The sequence below is a fragment of the Branchiostoma floridae genome, chromosome 2, assembly GCF_000003815.2.
Source record: "Branchiostoma floridae strain S238N-H82 chromosome 2, Bfl_VNyyK, whole genome shotgun sequence".
Classification (NCBI taxonomy): Eukaryota; Metazoa; Chordata; class Leptocardii; order Amphioxiformes; family Branchiostomatidae; genus Branchiostoma; species Branchiostoma floridae.
Window position 1 is genome coordinate 27,292,777 of NC_049980.1, and position 19,932 is coordinate 27,312,708.

General features: G+C 41.7%; 3 protein-coding genes across 3 annotated transcripts in view; all 3 read left to right on the top strand.

Moving 5' to 3' along the window:
• The window catches only part of LOC118406008 (kelch-like protein 42), a 266,342-nt gene that overhangs the window by 123,948 nt on the left and 122,462 nt on the right, over positions 1-19,932 (top strand). The gene's annotated exons all lie outside the window — the stretch shown is intronic.
• Positions 1,194-8,684, top strand: LOC118405990. Its single transcript, XM_035805847.1, has 13 exons — positions 1,194-1,306; positions 1,551-1,820; positions 2,482-2,632; positions 3,116-3,270; positions 3,602-3,737; positions 4,143-4,238; positions 4,659-4,789; positions 4,957-5,060; positions 5,424-5,583; positions 5,831-5,935; positions 6,200-6,358; positions 7,193-7,288; positions 7,494-8,684. Exons 2-13 carry the CDS (start codon positions 1,557-1,559, stop codon positions 7,614-7,616), a joined length of 1,680 nt encoding a protein of 559 aa, XP_035661740.1. The 5' UTR covers positions 1,194-1,306; positions 1,551-1,556; the 3' UTR covers positions 7,617-8,684.
• LOC118406024 (monocarboxylate transporter 13-like) lies at positions 11,975-17,789 on the top strand. Its single transcript, XM_035805882.1, has 4 exons — positions 11,975-14,080; positions 14,531-14,674; positions 14,862-15,674; positions 16,099-17,789. Exons 1-4 carry the CDS (start codon positions 13,882-13,884, stop codon positions 16,359-16,361), a joined length of 1,419 nt encoding a protein of 472 aa, XP_035661775.1. The 5' UTR covers positions 11,975-13,881; the 3' UTR covers positions 16,362-17,789.

Here is a 19,932-nt window from a genome sequence, read left to right on the forward strand (position 1 = left end):
ATCATATATGTACACGCGTATTTGTAATTTTACATTTACGCTCGCCGTTTTCGCGGTGTCACCTTAATAACCGCGAACCCAAAACCACCGTGTCTAAATGTACATACTTTAGTATAGTAATAGTAATATTATAATGTGTTGGAGGCGATTGTTCTTTCCGTCTGAAACACACTTGCCGAGTCAGCTAGTACCTTGTTTCCGATTGTCTGTCTGTAAAGGTGTTTCAATAAGTGCAGCAGTACGTGGGTATAAGCGCCATCGTGAACTCAAACCCACACCGAACACTCCATTTTCTCATTGCCGCGAAATTAGAACATAGATGTCTATCATTTTGATAAGAAGCTGGTCTTGTGGTTAGTGTTGTGATCTTATAATCTAAAGGCCCAGGGTTCGAATCCCTGGTAGGCTTCATTGTTGTGCGCTTGGAAAAGGCTCGGGTGAAAATGAGTACCTTGCTTCGGTTTGAGACTTAGACCAAGTTTCAGTTTCTTAAAACCACTCTAGCTTTCGTAATGTTTTTGGGAGAATGTTTTTGATACACCAGTTGTAAAGGTTGAAATCATTTGGAGAAGGTATGGGGTCGTGGAACTCTAGTTTTTGTTAATTTTGGGGAGAAAATAAATATTTTGGGGAGAAATGTTTTTTCTCCTAAAATGATGCACAAATATTGGGGATTTTCGCGCGATCGCATGGAATTACCCATAGTTGATTTTAAAAAATGACGTATATTGCTGGAAAGATAATACTCCAAGGTATTATCAAGCCAATAGTAAAGAAAATCGTAAAGTAACAGTATAGTCAAGCCAGTAATCTTCACTGAGATTTTCCCGACATGCAAGGCATAGCTCTCTTGACAATTTGATAAGAAAAAACACTAAAAACATTCTAAAAACAAATCTCTTGATAGTTTCAAAGAACGCTTGCAGATAAATGTGCAAAAGTTAGGTGTGACGGATCGTTCAGTGTAATATAACCAGCTGCTGCCGCGCCGCGTGCCTGCGCCGAAGGGCGGTTACTGACCGGCTATATAAATTTTAGATGCAGATACAGATACACAGATACAGATAAATCTGATCTTATGGTCAGGGTTGTGAGATGACGTGAGGTCAGTAAGAAAGGAGATAACCCACATAGTTATCTAAACAAAAACAACAGAGAGAAGGGACGAAATCTGGGTGAACCGGTTTTATCTGTGTTATTAGTTTGTGTAAGTGGGCAGTCCCAGTGGAGAGCCACATTTTCTTCGAGAGTTTCTCAAGTTAACAAGAAAACCTCGAAAATCTACTCCTCTCTGATCTGTAAACCGGTATGTTTCTACGCTCTGTTCAAATACATAGTTTTTCAATTCTTTAAAGTTTGTAGATGATGAAGAGTTCGAGCTTCAATCTTGCATATCAATGAGGTTATCACTACCTCATTTACCCACCCACCTCAACAAATTACGCCAACGCTGGCAAATAGGCGCCATATTTTCCCATTTTGGTATTTTTTTGTCACGTTGTCCATCTCATGAGGGGAAAAATTTCTCGTTTTTTCCCCCCAAAACTCAGGCAATTATGAGCGCGTTGATGTCATCCATAAGGTTTACTAGCTGTGACCTTATGTTGTGTTGGAGGCGATGTGTTGGAGCGACATTTACAGAATGCAGACTAAGGACAATGAGTGTGTGCGCGAAGCGAATGAAGGTGAGGAAACCATTGGATCCGACTGCAGTAGACGACCCGCAGGACACGGACTTCGGCAACTATGACTTCCCCTTCGAGAACCTGGTTGTGGAGGGAGGTGGGGCCAGGGGAGTGGCGTATATAGGGTCACTGAGGGTAAGGTGTGAGTTCTTGTATCAATGAATATATTAAAGCTTCCAAGTACGCGCAAAGTTTTTGTTTGAAATAGATTCCGACGACTTCATACCTTTGACCATGATTTCAGCGACCTCATACCACGAAATATTTACAGCTGTTGTAGATTTTATGCAAATGAATTGTATATTTAACATAACATAGTTTAGACATGGTAATATTCAACTTGAACTAAATTACACATGTCACAAGTATGAAATTATCATTAAACGATTTTGCAATTCTTTGTATTAGTTATGCAAATCAGTTCGCAATTTGCAGTAACAATGGAATTATAGAATTTCTCAGTTCATTATTGAAGTTACATAATGTGTAAACATAAGTGTACATCTTTGTCAGATGTGTGCTTAATCAAATGTGTACATCTATCAGCTTTCCTCTATGGAATATTTGGCAAAAACGCCATATGCAGTTCCAAAATAAATGTTCGGAGCGCCCTAACCCTACCGTACGGTATCTACCACTCAAATGTAAACACAAGCGCTATGTAAAGCTGACAAAACTGCAACTTTGCTACTTGTTATGGTCATTGTACTAGTTTTAGGCAGTCAGAGGTTATCGTCAGAAACTTTGGGAAGCACAGGGTACTTCAGTGCAGTGTCTTCTCTATCTCTGTAATCAGGTACTGGAATCTACCGGAATCATTAAGAAGATCAAAAGAGTCGCCGGTGTGAGCGCAGGATCGATGCTCGCGACGTTCGTGGCCCTGGGGCTCCGGTCGGCGGAGGTAGCCGAGGTGACAGGCGGGGATCTGAGCGAGATAGCTGCTGATGGTATGCTATGACTTTTTTTGATTAAGTGTTATAATACCATTTGTAGTTAACAAAAGAAATAAAAAGAAGAAGAAAACCACAATTCGTTTGAGACTAGTGTATAATCATAGTGCTGTATTTTTGTCCAAAGGCCACAAGCTTAAGCATGATGATGTCACCTTTCAAATGAATTTGGTTTAATTCTGTTTTTCATGGATTCACTGTCATTATATGAAAAAGCTGGTATCTAGTAACGCTTAAACAACTAACCTTTATCCGCGGGTTAACTTATGTGCGTTTTTTCAAAAGCGGGGTATTTAGGGATATTATGTCGACGGACGGCGGTTCTAAACTGCAATATCTTCAAAATATTTGAAGTTTGGAACCACCGGCCGTCGACTTGATATCCCTAAATACTCTGCTGTTAAGAACAACGGATAAAGGTTACCCGTGGATAAAGGTGAACTAGCGTTACATTGTGACGTATCTTGCACTGTCTTGTAGGAGGAATTCTCCAGACCCTGAAGAAGCCATTCAACTTGTACTGGCGCTACGGCTGGGAGACGGGCACCAGTTTCAACACCTGGTTCGGAGGTATTGTAGAGAGGTTCACGCGTCAGGGTGACCAACCTGGGAACCCTGATCTCACCTTCAAACAGGTATGTCAAAACGTGCGAACGTGCAAGGCTTGAGCCCCCTACCAGTTTGCTCTGTAACCGTAGCAGCAAATATTTTTGGATAACTGAACAAAAGAACAACGAATTTTTATGATATACGGTGTGCAAGTTGCCTAGTTTCTATTTGCGTTTCATTTGTATGAAGTGACTGGAAAAGATGGCTTGGCTATGATTGTTGTGATCTATATGATGTCCCTTTCTGAGTAAAATGTACGAAGTTCTGGGACGAAATTGATGGTTTTTGTATTATGTAACTCTTATTAGTAATGAATGCCTATGAATCAGCCTGTCTCAACACGGCATTGTGTTTCAGCTACACAGAATGAATGGAGTAGAACTCTGTATTGTGGTGACGAACTTGACTCAGATGACAGAAGAGTACTGCCACGTCAAGACCACACCAGACCTGCCCATCCGCAAGGCTGTCAGGATGTCCATGTCCATTCCAGGTTTGGGATTCGTTTCTTATTGATCAACAAATTGATGTATATGACACAAAGATGATGCACTTAAGCTAATATCAAACATCACCTCTGAAAATAAAAATTGTAGCTGACAAAGACAATAACAATAACAAGTATATCAGAGCATTTGGGTTGGGTAGTCCAAGATGGTATAACAAGATCATACTTGTAAGTTGTCAAGTTGTAAGTTGAAGAAATTAGCAAGTAATTCAGTCAAGTATAAAACGTTTGTTGTACTTGTCAAATTCGCTCTCGAACAAAATGCTTCTCCTCTCTCAGCCTTGGCACAAGAATGTTATGCTCACTACCTAATATGAACTTTGCTAGTTTCGAGATTTTCCAAAATTGAGTACTAACATAAAGTTATGGTCTTCCATTGTATTTGACTAGGACTGTTCCAACCTGTGTTGACTGACTATCATGGAGACGAGGCGTTCTACGTTGACGGGGGTGTGATCTGTAACTACCCACTCCACTCCTTCGATGGTAGGTACATCCCATGTTATTAAATATGATTTCCGATAACGGTATGGTTCTTTTATATAGTTTAATAGTTTTTGACGATTTAAACATTTTTGCATTGTCTGGCATTGGTTCTTTATTTGCAGGATACTTTTCCCTACATATATTGCTGTCATGTCTTAGTAGGGCGGCTAGGGCCTCATCAAAAATTAGTAACTAGACATAAGTAAGCATCCCTGGCTATTCCGGAAACAGAAATGAATGAAATTAATAGATTCGAAATGCAACACTACCTGCCTTTAGCTGGTTAAAGGCTATGGAACTATACTTCACCATGCTGGAAAAAATAAAGACATCACTTGATACGATTGACATGGTTCGTTTGAAATACAAAATGGGTTCTCTGCATTGAAAAAAAATCCTGTGACTTTCTTTGTCGTCTAGGCTGGTGGCTCTCCATGCAGGAAGAAGATTCGTTCTTCAATAGGTTAGATGACCTGGCCCATCTCAGCAAGAGTATGCATCGCTCCAACCGCTTCGAGCCCGTCAACCCGAAAACGATCGGACTCATGCTGGTAGGTGTCAATGCCTGGCTAATTCTATAATAATGGTCTAGGTATGTTTTCGTGGAACTCTAGTTTGTATCTGATTGTTGTCTGCCCTACAAATGGACCGTGTAGGATCGCCTTGGCCATGATTGAATGCGTATGTTCCTAAAATGATGCCATGTGTTTTTTACTAGTATTCAGAGCACGACATTGAGCAGTACCAGCAGGTTCTGTGTGATCGTCTGACGCAGGAGGAAAGACAGTACGAGAAGGAAAGGCCTGACACTCCGACAGCCAGGTCAGGAGAACTTCATGTTCTTTCGTTAGTCAAAAATGGGACAAACATAAAACAATCTACTTTGGTTGACTATATTCTAGTTGTTTCTGTTCCAATTTAAATGTAAAATATCATTAGAGAAAGCAATTTTCGTCGGTAGGATATCCAATTCCAACCCATTATGGTAATCTAGGCACTTCGTTCTATGATTTTATAGCTACAATAAGTCGGATATCGAAAGGAAATCACATAAGTTTTCTAATGGTATATAGTACAGAAACAACGAAAAAAGTCATGATCAACCACAGTCAAGTTTTCAAATTATTTGTGTGTAAGTTTTTTCAGGAACAAAGTCTTAAGTAAAACGTTTGCCAATGTATACAGAGAGTATCAAGACAAGAGGACTCTTCAAACAGTCGAGGCCATGAAGAATAGGAAGAAAATCCGGGGCCTCGTCGACAAGTTTCTGACCAGTCTGAAGGCCCAAAACAAAGACCACACATCGACTGTCAGTAGGGAGGAACTACGCAGAGCTTTTGCAGAGGTATCGTAGTGATACATTAGTAAGTCTTTATCCGTGTAAAGGTCGTGATGTTCCATAGCTTTTATGAACAAGTAATAGCATAGTCTGAACAAGGAGGTTAACCTCCTTGGTCTAAAAAAACCTTTAAACCTATAGATATCAACCTGGAACAAAGTAAAGAAACGAGAAGACAAAATAATTGCTTCGTCTAGGGTGCAATGCCATTCGACAGACGTTTTGTCACTTCAAACATATTCTCTCCTGGCAGGCAGGAAACAGCTCTCTGACTGACACAGAAAAGGAGAAGCTGTTTGGGAAAGCATACTCCGTAGAACAACTCTTCGATCAAATGGACACTGACGACGATGAAAAGGTCTGTGATATTCAGATGAAATTTTGTTTCAACATGCATATGTTATACATACATATTTATAACACTGATGTTACATACATAAGTTTTACTGATTCTTGCGAGTTGTGACAATATGCTGCATACGTTGCGTTCATTTTTCAGTCAGAGAACACTTATCATGAGCTTCAACCAAGGTTCGTAGAAATCTCCGAGGTCTGCCAAAGTATCTGGCTTGTCAGGATCTTTTATTTAGTGAGGCCTTACTCTCTCTTATTACATGTAAAGCTGACCTACCAGGAGGTTCACGAGTTCTTCACCAATAGAGGCTTCAGCTGGCTGACTCAGGGTATGGAAGAGAAGAGGAAACTTGTCTCCAGTCTCACGGACTACACCTTGAAGTACATGCGTCTCATCCAAGTCCTCGGGAAGAAAGTGTACCACAAGGTGCGTGGCAAATGACCTACGTTTCCTTTTTTCGTTAGGCCATATTGATTTGATAATATGGATGACATCCTCTGAGAATCCAAAAACTGAAGCAAGCGTGCGAATAAAATAAAAGTTGCCATCATTATGAAATCAAAGTGGTCAGGAACTTCCTGACAGGAAGGTTAAAAATAACTGAGCACACAGAATATAGTATCAAACAGTAGATTCTTAATTTTTGTTCTTTCACATCTTCTTCGAGCTTGTAATATTCTATGACAGTAGTTTAAGGTTTCCGATATTTATGTTGCAATCCACGGCATAAATTTGGTTATTTTGAAGCTGCTTTGTACGATTTTTGGAGAATGGTTGAAAACTTTTTTTTCTTTGGAAGCGGCCGAAAAATTATGCGCGCGCGGATGTCATCCATATGATCAAATCAACATGGCCTTCTGTGCTTATGCTTGTGTACTGTACAAAACGGAACAGTGTTACAATAAAGCATTATACGAAGGCTCAAGGCTTTATAACAAGCGTTTACTCTGTATCGTTAAGTCTCTGAAAGGTCCTAGGTTGATGCACATCGATGGAAACATGGCTTTGTTTTGGTTCTACATCCTTTAAAGAGTCAGTCGTTTATTACAGACGTTTATCAAAAACTGATAAATGATTTTGAAAAGTCTAGTACGTGACTTAAACAGATTGGCCAGTCAGGGGTTGTATGTATGTCCTTTTGGACATCAATCGTTGCAAAAAAACCTTTATGCCTAGAAAAGCAGGAATTGGCCTCACTGTAATCTTCGATCATTATCGAATCTTATAACTCACTGGAATCCATGGTTGACTTTGTGTCAGGCTGACGACATGGAGAGGACCATAGGAGTGGACAGCGACTACGTGAGGACAACAGACTTTCAGCTGGAGGACGAGGATAAAATGTTCCTCTATAAGGTAATTCTAGCGATGCATCATTATCATTATTATTGTCACTGGTGTGGGTCACGATGAATAACGATACTGGAATATAGGACTCACTAGATAAACCATACTATCGTAATTGTCTGTTAAAATCTGACATAAGAACATTCATGAACATCTCTTGAATGAGATATTATTGGTATGAGACAATGAACATTTTCTCCTCATGCATGTACAGCGAGGAGCCACCGGTGTTCGAGCGTTCCTGCGGACGTACATCGCAAAGAACAACCTCAAGCCCGCGGTGTCTGCCGGGAAGAACGTCCCTGCTCAGAAAAATGTCATCGCGCAGGAAAACTGACAATTGGCTCTGAACAATTATGAATCATTGTATTTCAATGTTTCATAGGAAGTATAATCTATTTTATCGTATATATATTATGTAGTACTAGTATTAGAACTGCCGTGCTACAAAAATTCCAAGGATTGTTAACCTTTGTGATGGTTCCTGGTGATGGTAACGTTCTGGGAATGGGTATTATTTGGTAAGGTATTTGATTATTGTGAAGAAATCATCGGGCAACATGAATCATTACTTGGGTCAGTATAGTGAAGTCTTTACTGTACTTTTGAGATCCGGTTTTATGGTATCTTCAGTCTTTGAATTTTAATGCCAATGTTTTCTGTTGTATCCAGATTTAGAGGTTTATGACAAATACAGCTTTTAACCTTCATTCACAAATGTATATTATAGTAACCACACGAAACGAATATTTAAGCAAACTTTCCAATATCTTAGCAAAGTTATGGTATCGTACTGAAGACCACTGATGCAACAGTTCCCTTTGCGATGACGAGCTTGTAGCACGATTCAAAAGATACTATTTACTTGGTCGTAAAACAAGCTCACACGAGACCAAAACAGCGTGGTTTAATCATGTTACACAACTTGTGAAAGTGTAAAGCAGTATCCATTTATTGGTGATAAAGAGTTGATTGCTGTGATTGTGATAAAGACAACAGGAATCAAGGCGGCCGAAACACACACTGGCAGAAAGCCCACGTCTATATACAATGCTCGGTATCCTGGCAGTAACTAGAATTTGTCGGGAGTCGATTGGAAACGTTTCGTAGTCCGCCATGACTCGTGCACGATTCCGGATCCGCCGCAGGATCCGGACCATTTCGTACTATGCATATTATTCTCGCAAGTGTAAAACAATTAGCTCACAGCATGAACAGCAAGGAAATCAGAAATGGCCTATCCTTACCGCTTTGTGATTCTTCCAATCGTACCAGAAATGGTATCAGCACATAGGATGTATAGAAACACTGCATTGAAATGACGTACACAGACAGGCAACGCAAGGCAAACAGGCCATCGATGAAGTCACCAACAATTTTCCAAAAAGTACCATAACATCACTAAGTGGGAGGTTAAGGCCCCCTCTCACTTCCTGGGGAACAACAAGGCGGAAGGTTGGGCAATAAAACACGTGCCAGAGGGGACATTAGACAGGTGCTGTGATATACGAACACGTCATGACCAGTAGGCAAGGACAAGGCCATGTTGATTTGATAATATGGATGACATACGCGCGCGCATCAATTTTCGGCCGTTTCCAAAAAAAAAATTCAGCCATACTCTAAATCGTACAAAGAAGCTTCAAAATAAGCAAATATATGCCGTGGATTGCAAAAACAAACATCGGAAAACGCATACTAGTGCCATAGAACATTACAGGTCAAAGAAGATGTAAAAGAACAAAAATAAAGAATCTATTGTTTAGTATACTATATTCTTTGTGATCCGTCCTTTCTTCAACCTTCCTGACCACCTAGATTTCATAATGTAGGCAACTTTTTTTTTATGGTCAATTTTTTTTTATTCGCACGCTCGCATCAGTTTTTTGGACCCCAAGGGGATGTCATCCATATAGTCAAATCAACGTGGCCTAACTACCATCTCCTTGGGTATCACCGAGGTAGAAGACTAATCAACAGAGCAATACAACGTGTGGTAATATATCACCAGATGGGGCATTCGACAGGTGTTTGGATACATAAAAAGGTCATGGCATACACAAATGTAGATGAAAAGGTCATGGGGCACATTAAAAGGTTACGGCAGACTTTATGGAACAACACAGTCTGAGCGGGTCACTCCTTGGTCCTACACAGCCCGTGGACGTACTACAGCACTTTGATTATAACACAGAAGGTGAAGTGTCTGTAATAAAATGAGTCTAGTATGTCTAACTTTTTTACCTACTGCTAAAAGGTCCCATAGAATTTTGAGCCCGTAGGCCACAGCCGTACAGACAACCGGTTAAGATCCAACCACACAACGTTGAAACGGACAATTACCTTAGTTGACTGAGCTCGTGTCCCGTACATGTATTTTTAATGGACGAATGCCGCTGGGGACTAGCGTGATACAAACGCCCCTTGGTACAGGTCACAGAGAGTCCATGGTCAGGGAGGACTGCTCATCTAGAGAGTGCTGGTGAGCATGTAGTGTCTTTTCATACCCTTTGTTCACTTCTTAAGTACACATCTTGGATGGAATTTTTGCGGCTTATTGCGTACCTCTTTCTGTTTATATATAAGGCCCCCTTTCCACTTGACGGCGCTCTCACCGTGCTCTCGCTGCGATGGAAAATTGGCCAGAGCGCAGTGACGCCAGAAAATCTGCTCTAGTGGAATCTTTCCGGTCAGACTCACTCTCAGCGCGACAAAAGCTCAAATGTCAGCATCTTTTAATGAGCTACCAGAGATTCTAAAGATTACTCAACGAATTTCAGAGATAAGGAACGAATCTTTTGACGTTTTGCGTATTTTGTTATCTTTGAAGTCATCCTTTCATGTCTTACATGATATTCAGAGCATAAAATCAAGGCTGTAAACAATTCCAATTCTGGTCACTGTACAGTCACTTAGCCTGAGTCTAAGTTTATATTGTTTTTGGATTGATAGAACAATTCACTTCACAACTGAAAGAAAACAATCAAATTTCATGCACAAATTACTACATAGAATTCTGCCATGTAACAACAATCTTTATAAGTGGAAAAATAGCTTCCCCTCTTTGCAACATTTGCAAGATAACAGAGAACGAGGAACACATGTTCTTTAGTTGCGCCAGGATGGAAAACATTTGGGAAAGAGTTGAGAGACTACTGTATGTGATCAAGACTTGTTATATATATATATATAAAAAATTATATAGCCGTATGATAACGTTGTAAAGCCACGGTCGTACAAGCAACCTCACAAAGTGGAAACGATGACCTTAGCTGACCAAAGATGTGTCCTTAAGCTGACCGACAACCTGGAACAGGTATGCGTTTAAGACAGGAATACCGCTGGGGTTAAGCGTAATGCAAACGCCCTTTGTAAAATGTCACAGAGAGTTCCAAATGTACGCGAAATGAAATCATCTCGAAATTAGATGCATTTACCACGATGTCCAGAGAACGTGTGATCCGGAGCTGCAAAACGACGTTCACAATAATGCCCGAGATGTGAAAAAAAAAGTGAAAAAAAGACGTCACCGAGAGTTCCAGAAGCACTACTCCCCTAGAGAGTACTGGTGAACATCGAGGTGAGTGTCTTTTCATACCTTTCGTTCACTCTTGAACAGCCGTTAAATTTTCAAGAATATATCTTGACTGGACATTTTTCCGCCTTATTGTGTACCTCTGTCTGTTTATATATAAGCTGTCTCATTGTGCTGGGTTGTGGCTTACTAAGGTGAGACACCGACACCGCCCGTGGACGTTTTTCAATAAGGTGAGTCTAGTATGTTTACCACTTTACCTGCCACTAAGAGGTCCCATAGAATTGCAATGCCGTAGGTTAACACTAAAAAAGACACAACAGTGCAGACTGAGCCTGTTAAGATCAAACCACACAACGTTGAAACGGACAATGACCTTAGTTGACTGAGAGGCTCGTGTGTGTCCCGTACATGTATTTTTTGGCGAATGCCGCTGGGGGGCTAGCGTGATACAAACACCCCTTGGTATGGGTCACAGAGAGTCCATGGTCAGGGATGACTGCTCATCTAGAGTGTGCTGGTGAGCATGTAGTGTCTTTTCATACCTTTTGTTCACTCTTCAAGTAGACATCTTGGTTGGACATTTTTGCGACTTATTATGTACCTCTTTCTGTTTATATATAAGTTGTCTTATTGTGCTGGGTTGTGTCTTATACACCCCCTTTCCACCGAGACGGCGCTCTCGCCGCGCTTTCTCTGCGATCGCTAAAATTTGACAGATCGCTCAACGGATTGTATAGAAAAGCAACGAATCCTTTTACTCCCTCTGCGCTTTGTTGTCTTCTCGGTCGCACTTATACATTTTGTATGATATACTCAGTATGAAAGTGAAGGTTACACATATCCTATGTAGGTCGCAGTCGCAGCGCGATCGCCGTCTAGTGGAAAGGGGGCCTTTAAGGTGGGGTCACACCTGCGTATATATTTAAGTCCGTATGAGGCGCTCATGGGAATATTTGCCTCCACCAGGCTCCACAGGTCGTTGTAAAAATAATAGAAATTGGACAAATGTAAACAGGTAACATGTCGGACGAGTTAGCTGGGTCGCTAACCATACTTCTCGATCAGCTAACTCATCTGGCATGTTATGAATCTATATTTGTCCAATTTGTACTATTTTCCCCGCGACCTGTGGGTCCTGGTAGAGACTAAGAGCTTCATACGCACCTCAAACGTACTTGAATATATACGCATGTGTGACCCACCTTTACTAGGTGGCTTCCGTAACGTTGTTGTAGCAGTATATTGCTATAGCGCCATCGTGTACACAAACCCACTGCGAACAGTCTATTTTCTCTTTACCGCGAATTGAAATCACCGCGAAATTGAATATGTCTCAACCATTAAATGTCAACCTGAAATACTAAATTAAACCATTAAATGTCAACCTGCATGCAAATTACGTTAGGGGTCAGACTGGACTGTCATTGTCAAACCGGTTTTATCAAAATTTATGGCGCCCGCTGCGAATATACTCCAAGAAGTAAACAGAGACTCAGGCATAGAGACTCCCAAGTTTCCTGCTCGAGGTAAAACATAGATGTGTGAATATCATTTTGATAAGAAGAAGCTGGTCTTGTGGTTGGTGTTGTTGATCTTATAATCTAAAGGCCATGGGTTCGAATCCCTGGCAGCCTTCAATGTTGTGCGCTTGGAAAAGAGTACTGGTGAAAACGAGTACCTTGCTTCGGCTAGGGACTTAGGCCGGGGTCCCATGTTTGCAGGGACGTCCACCGGACTTACCGAAAAGAGTAGCGGTCCTTCTCGGTGTGAGTGGATCAAACCTTACAGTCCGGTCTTGCGCACTTACTGTGCAAAGCCGGTGTGTTACGTGTAAAGGTGGTTTACCAATTATCCGGTTTCAAAACGTCCTTATATTTGCCAAATTTGCAATCAAATGATTTCCTGAATGAATGATCAGTGCAAGGTGTAGTAGTAAACTTTTTTGACTGGCTTACAAGGACTCCTGCCACTAGCTTTCTACGTATTACAACAACTTAATCAATCAACTTCTATTTTGATTTGTCAATTGCGCTGTCACTAACTACTTCAAGTTTCACCATCGCCAGCCAAGTATATCAGAGACAGAAGCCACATTAAAGGATCGCTAAACACCAGAAGGGGATGTTATGTTCCAATTATATAAGCCTAGAATGCACACTTCTTCACAGTATACAATAAAGTACCCACTAATCGCGCGCACATAAAAAGAGCAACTCCCCAAGTACACCCTAGGCAATCTCGGCCTAGCTTATGGTTGGATACAATGAGCCTGTCAAGGATTGACAATAGTATACGTTTCAGAAAAAAATGCGAAACAAATGCAACATGTACCAGTCAGAACCGGTCAGAACAAGTCAGCAAGGAGTCACAGAATGTTTACAGTAAAGGTACATGACTCGGTCAAGGGCCAAGGGTCAAGGACAATCTACAGCAGCTGGTGTGGACAATACGTGTAATGATATGATAATAAGTATAGATCAGGTTTTACTTTTCACATTGTGTAGCGCTATGCAATAACTGACACATAAATGCCAGTAACGTTATATAAAGTTATACATAAGTATAGCTATAACCAATATCATGTAGAAAGCAAACCTCAACAATTGATGGAGTTTGAAACATGAAATTGTAAAATTTTGTGGAGTTTTGAATTTAACGCAACATGTACCAGATAGAACTATTCAATGGTAAATGTATATGAACCCGTCTCAAGATTATAAAAAGACTGCAAAGTATGCTCTAATTGGTCCCTGACAAATTCATTCCTGTCATGACGTCTATAGTGCGAGACTGTTAATCGACTGTTTAGGAACCAGGAACAAACTGTCAATAGACTGTCTTAGATTGCATTTATTGAGCACATCTTCACTTTTATCATTTTACCTTAAAAAATACTTACCAATCTCAACTTTCTTTACTGGCTAAAACTTTTAAGTTTTAAAAGTGCCTTTGAAACAAATCAATTTTTTTTTTGCCTTTATTTCAAAGGCACATCTTTTCTCCGTCGGACAACGAAATTATTTGCCATCGTTCTGCAGAATTAAATCTTTGGAAGGACAGAAAGATGCAGCACATGGATGACCCGCCAGACGGCGGCTGGGGGTGGATGGTGGTGTTGAGCACATTCCTCGTACACGTCATCGCCATAGGATCGTACAGGTCCTTCGGGGTGTTCTACGCCGAGTTCCGAGAGGTGTTCCAGGAAAACGCGGGAAACACGTCCTTCGTCAGTTCTGTCTACATAGCTACTCAACTGATGTGCTGTGAGTATCACATGTTCCCTGGAATCTATTACAGAATTATGTGTTATGGAAAAAGTTCAACTCTTTTACGCCATGATAACTGCACTCTCTGATATATCTGGTCTTCTATTGGAAAACTGATCGATCATGAAAAGAATAAGATCAGATCTCTAGTCCAAGTCCTAGTCCAATCTTGAAACATATCGACCATATCCCATAACGCTGTGTACCAGTACAGGTGAGATTGTACACTAATTTCAAATATCTCTGCTAGATATTGATATTAGACTTTTTCTGCTAGACTATCTCCATGGTCAAAGATCGATGCTGCAAAGAGTGCATGCATTAACCAACCAATCAAGCGACCATGTACCAATGTCTGTGCAGTGGCCGACGTCAATTCGCATTATAGGAAAAACGTACAAGTTGCGATCAATCTTTGTGATCTCTTTTACTCTCAACGATCTTCAGCTCCCATCGCCAGTGCCCTGAGCAACCTGACCAGCTGCCGTACCGTCGCCATGACAGGAGGCGTCATTTCTGCCGTGGGACTCGGCCTCAGCTTCTTCGCACAGAACGCTGTACATCTCATCATCACTATTGGGCTGATAACAGGTCTGTATCTCTGTACCTCATATTTTCTCTTTCTGTCTTTCTCTCTCCCCTCACCCTCTCTCTCGCTCCCTCTCTCTCACTCCTTCTCTTCTCTCTCCAGATATAGTGATATAAATATATGTATATGCCATATTTGTATCTATATGTCAGTTTATTGAGACATTGTGTCGGTCACGTTTCTTTGCAGGATTTGGGAATTCTCTGATGTTATCCCCAAGTCTGGCCATGGTCGGGAAATACTTCCACAAGCGGCACGCCACAGCCAACGGGATCGCGATCAGCGGCAGTGGAGTCAGTTTGTTCATCCTCTCGCCGCTCTTCCAGTTCCTCATCGACGAATTTGGGTGGAAAGGTGCTCTCCTGATTTTCTCCGGCATTGTTCTGAACGGCTGCGTCTGTGGCGCCTTGCTGAGACCCTTACGCCTTAAAGACGCTGGCAAAGACGGAGAAAATGAAGAGGAAGACGAAGAGGCTGCAGATTCATCAAAAACGTGCAAAGCCATCATTCCGTTCTGTCACAAAGTCTTAAAGATGTTTGACGTGACTTTATTAAAAAGCCGACCTTTTCTTGTCTACAGTCTGTCACTATTTGGACTAACGCTGGGGAATTCGATGATCTTCGTGCACCTGGTAGCCCACGCACAAGGGCTTGGTGTGGAGAAGACGCAAGCCGCATTCCTCCCGTCCATTCTGGGCATCGTCGAAGCAGTGGTGAGACCAGTAAACGGATGGCTGTCAGACAAGCTACCAGTCAGGAAACTGCACTATTACATGGTGGGTTGTGTTGGCTTGGGGATATGCAATATCGCCATACCCCACTCGCGGACATACGCGGCCCTCGTAGCTTGCATGGTGTTCTATGGGATTTCTTCTGGCACCTTCTACCCGCTGATCGCGGTCCTTGTGAGGAAATACAGCGGTATTTCCAGGATTTCCGGTGGGCTTGGGTGGGCGTTTGTCTTCCAGGGTGCAGCATATCTCCTTGGACAACCCATAGCAGGTAAGCATCGCCAATGAAGTTAGGTAACTTATCTAACCAGAATAATAGCTGGCAAGGAATAGTTTAGAAGTAGCCAAACCAATTAATGCAGCAGTGACAAATTGTGGGACTTAAGGAAAATCTCCACTGTGACAGTAGACAGGTATAACGTTAGATATCATGTGCTGCGTAGCCATTATGGACAGGATCCGCAATGCTTGGGCAAAATATGTAAGAGGCCCACAAAAAGTGACCATAGAGGCTAGCTGGTTTTTATGCAGAGGTGACCACTAGTGCAGGTTTGACTATAGTCCTAACTTGCGTGAATATGCGTGTATCACGAAAACTGTTACTTCATTTGTCGATACTTGTAACTGCAGACTACGTTTTCGAGGATGACTACAAAACCTGACACGTGCACATTTGGCACAATCTTCTCCTCCAGGCTGGCTGTATGACGCAACTGGAAACTACGACATGTCCTTCTATGCCGCTGCGACCTTCATCTTCGTCTCCGTGGCCGTTCTCCTCCTCCTCGTGCCGAGGAAAGGGAAAAGCTGGGCGCTGGAGTCTGGCAAGCCTGCCCCTGACGTCCCACATGACAAGTGTGACGGGGTGGTTGGACTTAAAGCCAGACAATTGCCTGTCAATACTGATAATCTTACTACTGGAGGCCAAAAGAATCCAGCTTTCAAAAGTGAGATGTGAACTGTTAACGTGTGCGTAGCGATAACAGGTCCTTTCGCTCCATTGTCAGTTCGGTACAGTCGTTTCGCCACATGGCACTAGCCGTTTCACTATGAGGCTTGGAGGGTAACAATCACTTGCGTGTTTATAGCTGTCAGTGAATGAAATCATGACATCTGTCTTTAGCTGGTTGTCGCTCTATCGGTATGTACACAGAACGTTGAAATGTAATAACTTCGACATCAACCATACAACACATGATGTGTATGCAGATGCAGGCTTTTAAATCTACATTTGATATACCATTATCTGTGTTGTGTCAGAGATGTATGCTTTTGATTGCAAATCATGCAAATTAGGACTTAATATGCATGATTAATCTGGACATTATATATTTCCAGTTTTTTGTCAATATATACATTTTAAAGCTTATGGAACATAACAGATATCATGCCCAAATAAGGGTTTATTTTGCATTGAATCACATTTAAATCATTCTCTCTCTCTCAAACTCAAAGCTAAGTTTTTTCACTTCTGCCATGAACTCGCTAACATTGCATGACGAAAAGATGATAAAAAGAAAGAAGGTAAAAGTAGTTTTTCTCTCACAGAACGCACCCAAACAGTAAATCATCAATCAAGGCTCAAACACAAACAGGTAAAAAGTCCCTTTGTGCTGCAGTTACTAGATCTACGTGTAGAATTCTTCATTTGCATTTTCCGCCTATCACCTATAAAAGATGGAACATATATACATGATCTTGTTTTATCTGAATTTTTCTCAAGTTCAGAACGCAATTTAAAAAAAGCATCCATCCTCGTAGACATGACTGTCGTTATCTGGTGTTGTCTATCTCCATGACGTTGTCGTAGTCTGGAATATTTTGACCCGTAGTGTAATTTTCGTTGAAGCGAGTGTTACGGATCAAGTTGTTACTGTCTTTTTCGTAGTCGTGAACGTCTTGTCAATGTCACTGTCGTTTTCGTAGACATGGGTGTCTTGGCTCGTAACGTCGTCGTCATTCTCGTAGACGTGAATGTCTTGGCTCGAAATTTCGTTGTCATTCTCATAGTCATGAATGTTTTGGCTTGAAATTTCGTTGTCATTCTCATAGACATGAATGTCTTGACTCGAAGTGTCATTGTCATTCTCGTATACGTGAATGTTTTGGCTCGAAATTTCGTTGTCATTCTCATAGTCATGAATATCTTGGATCGAATCTCTACCTCGCGGCAAGCGATTCTGGGCGTGTTGTAATGGTATGATTACTGGTGGAGGAGGCAGAGAGTCTTCCTCGACTCGACATTTTCGCGTCCAGGCCACATTTGCGAGGAGAAACGCCACCACTGCGGATACAACAGTGCACATGACTTTGAGTAGGGTTAATGAGCTGCTGCTGTCAGGACCGAGCGTGTTGGATTCGTGCTCGTCATCTCTGACATTGCTGACGGTTTTATTTGACACCAGTGTCGACGCTGTGTCGGTCGTGTGGGTAGTGGCTATGACGGCGATGGACGTTTCTGATACCCAAAGTGTGGATCCATGTATGTTCACTGTAGCGGTGGTTGTGGTGTTGACATGCTGTTCTTCACACGTAGCTAGGCTGGCGACTTTGACTATCGGCCTGCCTCGCACGTTTTCTGGAGAGTTACAGACGAAACCAGTACCATTCTGATCACCTTGACCGAGGCTCAGGTATAACGAGTGCTCCCGGTATTGTTTACACGAAAAGTCACGTAATGAGTTAGAGCTATAAAGAAGGCATTTCTTTCGCGCCAAGGCTAGTTCCTGCAGCCAGGCCATTCTACAGTCACACCGAAGGGAGTTACCCTCTACAAAGGATCTGTAAAACTCGAGGTCATTCGGTAGGATACCAAGATTTTCCGCTGAGAATGTTTCTAACTTGTTGTGGCTCACGGAGAAGAGAATCAACTTCCCCCTATGAAGAGACACGTCCACATACGTTATGCGGTTGAAAGACAAATCGAGTTCCAGTAAGTTTGGCACATTCGCCAGCGATTTCCAGGACACATCGCTGATAACGTTACGGGAAAGATTCAAATGTTGCAGGAAAGTCAGCGCTGGAAACTGCTCGACAACTCGTATCAAATTGTTTTGCAGATGGAGCGCAGTAAGAAAACGAGAATAGGTAATATCGGCGAATGAGGTGATATTGCGGCCTTCGCAGTGCAACTTGATCGTGGTAACCCCTTCGGCTTCGCATTCGTACGGTTTGTCTGAATTTACCAGCATCAGCAAATACGCGAACAGAATACATTTCATGGCGGCAAGTGCCATGAGCTTTGAACTTATTCTTAACATTTGCATACAACAACGGATTTAATTACTATTAGCTAAAAAATTCTAATTGTTCTAAAATCTCAATCAAATTATATCTTATTCAATACACGACCTGATAATCGTCTCAATACTTTATCAGAGGCGTTAAAATGTCGGCAGACGTAAGTTGTCCTGTGATGGAGCTGTTTATGTGTATCGTCCTTGGTCTGTCGTAGGTGTCTATGTGTGTGCGTGACGTCACTTTTCTTGAAGATTACCGATAGACACCTCCTTGTCACGCAGACGCCGTCTTTACGTTGACAGACAAAATCTTCCGTCTTCGACGTGTTTACATTGGGAGATTTAAAAAAACTCTTAAACGTCTCTGAAAGGAAATAGAAAAGGTAAAGATTTCAGGTATAATTTTCCCTCGCAATGACTATGCCTGAAAAATAGTCTATGGATTTTCATAATTCATGACAGTGTATAATGTTACATAAGTAACGTTTGGGTTGAAACATGAATGATAGCGCTCATGTCACCATTGTCTCAAGCACGCATCCGTTATGTGTGCAAAATCTTACTTTGACTAGCACTCTCTAAAACTGCTTTACTTACATGTATAAGAAATTTTGGAAGATGTATTTGCGCGATACACTATTGTAAAGACTTTGCTATTAAACGTTCACGTCTCCTCGACAGACTTGATAGTACATTCCTTTGTTAGAGTAATCTATCTGACATTGCTTTTGCCAATTTATTACTGAAAGGTTCTCCTTTGCTAACGTCCAAAACCAACACTCAAATTCTTGTCATATCTCAGCAATACCTACTGGAAACCACGTTTTTACAACTGATTCATATTGCATTTCCACAGGTAACGTTATCGTTTACAGTATCTTTAACCCTTGCCGTAATTTAGACAATGTTCCTGTACATCAGACGTTCCCGTTTGAATGTTTTCTGTTATGTGTCATGTACCATGTCTTGTCCAGTGGTGCCGTTGATATAAGCCAGCCTGCTTGAGCGCGGTACCACGGCGTACTGTATTTCCTTTTTGTTGTAATAAAAAAATTGTAAGGCTTACCTTTAGCGTTCAAAGTGTAATGTAACCACAGGTTGGCATCAGCACAATAACTCGGCTGACTTCAGCGGGGCAGAGGCAGAGTTACTGTTGGAGTGAATTGCCTCACGTGGCGTAAGTGCCGATGACACGAGCAGGCTTGACGTAGCATTTTCCCCAGCAGATGATTGCGGACCTTTAATTTTGTTTCGTTGCTTCTTGAGCAAACCAATCTTGATTTGTCTGGG

Bases quoted from the DNA above. Each gene is read 5' to 3' on its own strand.
- LOC118405990 (XM_035805847.1), top strand. From the start codon at position 1,557: ATGAGCGCGTTGATGTCATCCATAAGGTTTACTAGCTGTGACCTTATG. The intron at 4,239-4,658 runs GTAGGTACATCC...TTTGTCGTCTAG, and splicing joins CCCACTCCACTCCTTCGATG to GCTGGTGGCTCTCCATGCAG. The intron at 5,061-5,423 runs GTCAGGAGAACT...CAATGTATACAG, and splicing joins CCTGACACTCCGACAGCCAG to AGAGTATCAAGACAAGAGGA.
- LOC118406024 (XM_035805882.1), top strand. From the start codon at position 13,882: ATGCAGCACATGGATGACCCGCCAGACGGCGGCTGGGGGTGGATGGTG. The intron at 14,675-14,861 runs GTCTGTATCTCT...GTTTCTTTGCAG, and splicing joins CACTATTGGGCTGATAACAG to GATTTGGGAATTCTCTGATG. The intron at 15,675-16,098 runs GTAAGCATCGCC...CTTCTCCTCCAG, and splicing joins CCTTGGACAACCCATAGCAG to GCTGGCTGTATGACGCAACT.